This window comes from Capsicum annuum, chromosome 5 (assembly GCF_002878395.1).
Source record: "Capsicum annuum cultivar UCD-10X-F1 chromosome 5, UCD10Xv1.1, whole genome shotgun sequence".
NCBI lineage: Eukaryota > Viridiplantae > Streptophyta > Magnoliopsida > Solanales > Solanaceae > Capsicum > Capsicum annuum.
In genome coordinates this window covers 16,163,223-16,170,691 of record NC_061115.1, presented here as the reverse complement: position 1 = coordinate 16,170,691, position 7,469 = coordinate 16,163,223, and the positions used below count along the sequence as shown (strand labels likewise).

General features: G+C 35.4%; 1 protein-coding gene across 1 annotated transcript; it reads left to right on the top strand.

The window, feature by feature from the left end:
• The first annotated feature begins 1,349 nt into the window (after positions 1 to 1,349).
• On the top strand, positions 1,350 to 2,564 carry LOC107866103. The gene is made up of 2 exons (XM_047412903.1): positions 1,350 to 1,809; positions 1,985 to 2,564. The coding sequence occupies exons 1-2, from the start codon at positions 1,791 to 1,793 to the stop codon at positions 2,317 to 2,319; spliced, it is 354 nt and encodes a 117-aa protein (XP_047268859.1). The 5' UTR covers positions 1,350 to 1,790; the 3' UTR covers positions 2,320 to 2,564.
• Positions 2,565 to 7,469: the final 4,905 nt, after the last annotated feature.

The window sequence follows — 7,469 nt, the reverse complement described above, 5'->3', positions numbered from 1 at the left end:
ATATCAAATAGTGAAAAAATAGCAACGTTTCTAAATATTTTTTATCATCATGAGAATAATAGATCCATTAAGATTGATTATGTTAGATCGGGTTGGAGCATAAGTCAAGATTTCAATGAATGCTTGAGGAATATTCTCAAACTAGCTCAACTATTTCTTGTTAATCCTAAACCGGTGCTTGAATATGAGAGTGATATCGATGGAGATGGTTAGGTATATGCACTTTCAATTGAGTATCTAATAATTCACTAAAGTAAAAACATTATAATTTTATAAAGAAATTTTAATAGTTTGAGATAATACTATAATTGATTTTCTAGGGATGTTTAGGTGCATTGGATGGTACTTACATTCAAATTAGAGCTCCATCTAAGGACAACCCAAGATATAGGGGAAAAAGGGGAGAAATAACAACTAATGTACTTGAAGTTTGTGATAGAAATCTCAATTTTACTTATGTATTACTTGGTTGGGAAGGATCAGCTGCCTATGATCGTGTATTACGAAATACTATAGTGGAAATGAATGGTTTGAAAAGTACTGAGAGTAGTATCATACACAAGCTTACATTAAAATTATATTAGAATAATAATGTTATATAAAAGTAACTAAATTTTTGTTTATATTTTAGGTAATTATTATTTGTGTAATGGAGGATATACAAATGGAGACAGTTTTCTTTCACCTTACAGTTGGGTATAGATATTGGTTAAGGGATTGACAAGGTGACCACCTTGTCTAGAAGAGCTTTTCAATATGAGAATGTTATTAAAAAATATTTGGTCTCTTGAAACAATATTGGGGAGAGCTTTTCAATATGAGAATGTTATTAAAAAATATTTGGTCTCTTGAAACGATATTGGGGAATTCTTAGAAGCACTTCATGGTATTCGGTTTAGATTCATAGCAGGGTCATTAGTGCTTGTTGTTTAATGCACAACTTTATTCTTAAAGAGATGAAAGTTGATCCTTTAGACACTGCTATGGAAGAACAAGTAAAATATCAATAAAATAACATTGATGTTGTTGAACCTTCAGAGGAATGGACTACATGGAAGGGTGAGTTGGCTCAATTAATGTGGAATGCAAACTTAAATAATTGATCTTTTAAATTATTTCATGCTTGTAATATATTTTATGGTGTTTTGGATGTTTTCCTCTTTGGTTTTTGATATTACAATAAGGTGTATCAACTTTTAGCTTTTGTGATATATGAAATAATTACTTTACGTTGATTTTATTAAAGCTACTATTTAATTAGTTTTTCTTTTGTGATGTGTTAGTACTTTATGTTTTTAATTTTTTAATTTTTTATTTGTAAAATATGTGAGCATTTATTTTTGTGATGCTAAGTAATGTTTTGAAGATTCTTATGCTCCTTATCATGGTAACGAATACTAACGATGATTAGTTTCACAAGATTATACAAATAAAATGGATAGCCAAAAATCTCCATTTAATCCACCAAAAAAATCAAGAAGATCTACACCTTCAACCTGAAGGACATGGACTCCAACAAAAGAAAGTTCTCTTGTCGATGATTTAAAAGAGTTATGTGTTAATAGTAGGAGATCTGGTAATGGAACCTTCAGGCGAGGATACCCGATGGAGTTGGAGCACTATTTGCGTAAACTTCATCCTAATAGTGAATTGAAAGATGAACCACATATCAATTCTAAATTAAAAGCGTGGAAGAGAGAAAGTTATGCAAGCATAAGTTTACTAAAGGGTCAAAGTAGTTTGAGATTCCAATACAGTGACTCAACCATAATTGTTGATGATCCAGTAGAATGGGAAAAGTTTCTAAAGGTAATTAATATTTTGAACTATTTATTAGAATATTGTTGCTACATATAGATATTCCTTTCAGTTATTTTCATAATTTATAATTGATACAATGATGTTGTCATCTTTCTTTAATTGTTTGTCTAGGATCAAGTGAATGCAATAAATATGAATACTAAGAAATGACCAATATTTGCAGACTGGGAGGAAATATTTGGCAAAGATAGGGAAGTGAGAGAGCGTGCAGAAGGGCCACTACATGCTATTGAGGATATCTTAAAGATTCAAACATCAAGACTTTCTATTGATATGACTTTGGGATTTCTTATTAATGTTGATAAAGATGAACATGAAAATGAAGGTAGTCATGGACCTAATATAGCTAAATCTGAAAGTGCTTATACAGACCTAGTTTTACAGGGTCATTTGAAAATAAATATGCTAGAGGATCGCTTCATGAATGTACTGATACATCTGAAAAGCAAGGCGAATATGCTAAATGTTGGTGTAATATACCACAATTACAATAAATGATTACAGTTAAAATAAAATGAACAAAAGTGAAGAAAATAAAATAATCTTCTTCGTGGCTGAGGCACAGATATCTCGCTTTCTTTAAGGAAATTCAAGCCCACTGCGGCATAATCTACACCAATCCAGCAGTATATCTCTTGACTTGTCCCCTCCAGGCTATAACAGCCCATCCACGATGTACAACTCAAACAACTCCGAATTAGTTGAAGAGTCCAAAGGTCTGTTTATATCTCCTACTGATATATAAGAACACCTTCCTTCAACATATATTTACTCTGTTTGTATAGTGAATATAGTTAAAGACTTAGAATATTTTCTCTGTCTCAACTCCTTCTTTCACTAATATAATAACTCTCTTTTGTATAGTGAATATAGTTGTAGACTTAGAATATTTTCTTTGTCTCAACTCTCTCTCTCACTTCTAAACACTATAATCTTTTTTACACTTATCATATTTTCTTGTACATGCAATAACATGCAAGACCACCTCTATTTATAGGTGAGGTATCCATCCTCTTATTGAATAGGAAGAATGAGGTGTAGTAAAGTGGGTACATGAATGATTGGATGTTACATGATTTACAAGCATACTTACATAGTATAATGGACAAATAAAGACTTAGTGGTTATAAGAGTTTCAAGAAACTCATGACCACTCTCTTCCACTAACAAATGTAAGTAAATAATACTCATAATATACAATTTATACTCACTAACATATTCACTTAATATATTAATTTAATAATAAAATGCATATACACCAACTGTCATGACCTGAGTCGGGACCCTAGCCGGGACGAGCATCCCAAACCATAGTGATTCGGACGCTCTTCTACATCTGGTTATCATGAACAATACTCAAAAAATAAAGAAAAGGTGTGGAAATAAAATAAACGGAATCATGGTCATGAATCTAAAATCTGTTTAGTAAAACGGAAATAAATTTTCAACATCTAAACATCATCTCTTTCAGTCTGCGAAATCTCTACTACATAATACATAAATAAACTATTTGAATTTGAGACAAGGCCCCTAGTGAACCTAAACCAAAATAAATAAAAAATAGCTGAGAAATATTAGGCCTTCTGGAATAGAGAAACCTCACCAACTGCACTCTTTATTTTTGTCTGAAAACTCTACGGCTTAGCAGGAACTCTAGACTGAGCCTCAGACCCTGAAATATAGGAGGTCAATACAATTGTACTGATATGCAGAGAAATCCAATATAATACATTCCTACATATAAAATAGATGAGAGAAGGTCATGAAACATCATGCATGATATAGGTCAAAACACATGGGTAATTCTTTGAAAGACATTAAACATTCTGATCAATGCAATTCTGATCTTTGTATTACTTCTGAGTTAGGTTGTCCACCCTACAAGTTTACAACCTCATGGTCTATATGGAGTCCGCCCTTAACTCGGCGGCCAAGCCCCCAACCCAAGTTTTCCGCAACAGTTGGAGTGTTTAAGTATAATACGCCACAGGACACTAGGCCAGCGTATAATCCCTTTCGGGGATATAAAAACCCGTATCGGCAAAACACGGTTTCGGGAAATGAGTTGTCTGAACTCGTGCCCTCTTCAGGTAACCACCTAATGTCTCTTTATGCCCAATTTTAGCCTTTTCTGAACATGCATCTTTCTGAATTGAAAATCTGTAAGTCTGAGTAAAATCAGATTCTATTCTATTCTGAGTCTGTTATGGCATTATCTGTTTTGGTGTCAACACACTAAGACTTGCAAGTGTTAAATCTAATCCATAAGGTATCATGATAAAATCCTTTCATTTGAAACATGTTTGGACCAACAAATCATATCTAATAGTGTAAGAGGATTCGTAAAGGGAAATACATGAAAATAGAGTCAAAGATCCTCAATTCAATTCACAAACACATGGTGGTCAAGTATCTTACAACAAATCATGAAATCTCTTTAATTCATACCTTTCATTTACATAACTAAGAAAAAGGCCCTCTCTTTGAGTTGTCACCAAGACCAAGTCCATAAACAATAGTAAAGACATTTTGTTCATGCTTCTCAATGTAAGATCAGAGAATTTATAACAAGAGAGGGAGTATAAATATCATGCTCTCGATTCAATTTTTCAAAACTCAAACCACATGTTTACATATATATATAACAAAGATCAAATTTAAGGGGGGAGGCCTCAAGACCAAAACTTTATCATCAATAAGGTTTCATAATGCATAATTGAAATTGACAATCTAAACCCTTTTGTAAATTTATGATTTATAAAACATTTAAACATGATTAAGGTGATTTCACCAGGACCATGTAGTTTAGGAAAACCCCACATACCTTAGATAACCTAAAAGGAAGAGTGGAATCCGAATCACACTTAAGTTCTTGAAATTCTTCAACTCAAAAATGAATCCTTTGATCTTTTAGGAAAGACTAGGGTTTTGTTTTTAAGTAATAGGAGTAGTTTCTAATGAAATCAAGCCTAAAGTGCTTAGATTATCATTTAATCTCATGTTTTGGGAAAATTGGGGTGAAGGAAAAGATCCATTTACCCTTAAAATCACGGATAAAATAATCCAGAACTGGGCTGCCATCGCGTCGCGACCCCTACTTAGGTCAACTAGCCCTCGCGATGCGACCCCTACTTGGGTTAACTGTCCCTCGTAATACGGGTCTATCGTGATGCCACACTATTTTGGACATCCAAACTCACCCTTATACTAGTTCAAAAGTTTCGAAACTTACCCAGGATGTACCCTTGACACCCCCGATCGTGAATCTACTTACAATTTAACTTTCTGAGATTGGGAAGGTTGAAAATAAAATATCCAAGTTTAGGAGCTCAAAAAAATGACCAAGTCCTTTTTACACTTAGAATATTTTTAGATCATTAACCCACTTAGCATACTACGAAATGAGGTATTTGCCTAAGGAAATCATGGGGTGTTACATTATCCCCCCCTTGGGATCATTCGTCCCCAAATGATGGCTTAGTAGATAGAAAAACATGATTTCAAACGTACCAAGGAAAAGAAAGAAAGAGGAATATAGAGAGAGTAAAGGAGTGGTACCTTCCATGTCATCACCTCCTAACTCAAAAAGGTTTGGGTATCTTGCACGCATATCGTTCTTTGATTCCCAAGTAGCTTCTTGAACTTTCTAATTTTTACACAACACCTTAACCAAAGTTATTTCCTTGCTTCTCAGCTTCCGGACTTGACAATCCAGAATAGCAACAGGTTGTTCTTTATATGTCAAGGAGTTTGTCTCCATGATATCCTCTACAGGCAACACTAGTTAATGATCTCCAATACACTTCTTCAATATGGACACATGAAATACGGGATGGCCACAATCCAGACTTACGGGCAACTCTAACTCATAAGTGACCCCATCTATCCTTCTCTAAATCTGATATGGTCCAATATAGCGAGGGCTCAACTTTCTTCCCAAATCCCATGACTCCCTTCATAGGGGAGACCTTTAGAAACACCCAATCGCCAACCTTAAATTCCAACTCCCTTCTTCTAATATCAGCGTAGGATTTCTGACGACTCTAAGCTATCTTGAGTCATTCTCTAATGATTTTTACCTTCTCTGTTGCTTGATAGACGAGATCAAGCCCAAACAACCATGTCTCGCCTACTTCATACCACCCAATTGGTGATCTACATCTTCTTCTATAAAGTATCTCAAAAGGAGCCATCTTAATGCTGGCATGATAACTATTATTTTAGGAAAACTCTACCAATGGAAAATGATCTACCCAACTACCTTTGAAGTCAATTACAGAAGCGCTCAACATATCCTCAATGGTCTGGATAGTGCGCTCTGCTTGCCTATCTGTTTGAGGGTGAAATGCAATACTCAGGTTCACTTGGGTACCTAAACCCCTCTGAAAAGATCCCTAAAACTATAATAAGAATTGCGTACCTCGATCCATTATAATGGATACCGGTACTCCATGCAAACAAACTATTTCTTCAATGTACATCTTGGCATAATCATCTCCCGAGTAGTTAGTCCTCATTGGCAGAAAGTGAGCTAACTTGGAAACAAAATCAGACACATCACGCTTCATATTATTCCACCAATATATAGTTTAAAGATCATGGTACATTTTAGTAGATCCTGGGTGAACAACATACCTCAAAGTGTAAGCCTCATTGAGAATCCTCTCTCGTAAACTGTCCATATTCGGTATACACAGCCTGCCTTGGTACCTCAAAATGCCATCAACACCAATTTCAAATGCTATCACTTTCTGTTGACCTACATCTTTCTTGATCTGCATCAAGATGGGATCTCCAGCCTGCTTTTCTTTCATTTCAGCACACAAGGAAGACTTTGCTATTTCATGCACCACTAATCCCCCATCTTCCAAATCTAGAAGTTGCACCCCTAAATTGGATAGACAGTGAATATCATTCACCATCTCCCTTTTTCCTTCCTCTACATGTGAAAGAATGCCCCTAGATAGTCTACTGAGGGCGTCGGCCACCACATTCACCTTGCCCGGATGATAGTGCAGGCTCATGTCATAATTCTTCTACAGTTCCAACCAACGCCTTTGCCTGAGGTTTAGCTCTTTCTACGTGAAAACATATTGCAAACTTTTGTGGTCAGTAAATATATCAACATACACCCCACGCAAATAATGCCGTCATATTTTTTGTGCGAACACCCCAGCCACTAACTCCAAGTCATGGGTGGGGTAGTTTCGCTCGTGCACCTTCAACGACCTAGATGCATAAGCTACCACCTTACCATGCTGTATAAGTACACAATCAAGTCCCACCCGGGATGCATCATAATAAACAACGAAACCCTTTGTACCTTCTGGACGAGTCAAAACTAGTGCAGTAGTCAACTTGTCCTTTAACTTCTCAAAACTATTTTCATAGGAATCAGACCATATAAACTTTACCTTTTTTCTGTGTCAATATGGTAAGTGGAGCAGCTATAGAAGAAAAACTTTCTACGAACCTTCTGTAATACCCCGTCAAACCCAAGAAGCTCTGAATATCGATTAGAGTCATGGGTCTGGGCCATTTTCTCACTGCCTCAATCTTTTGGGGGTCAAACTTTATTCCCTCACTAGACACAATATGTCCCAAGAAAACAATAGAATTAAGCTAGAATTCACACTGGGAAAATTTTG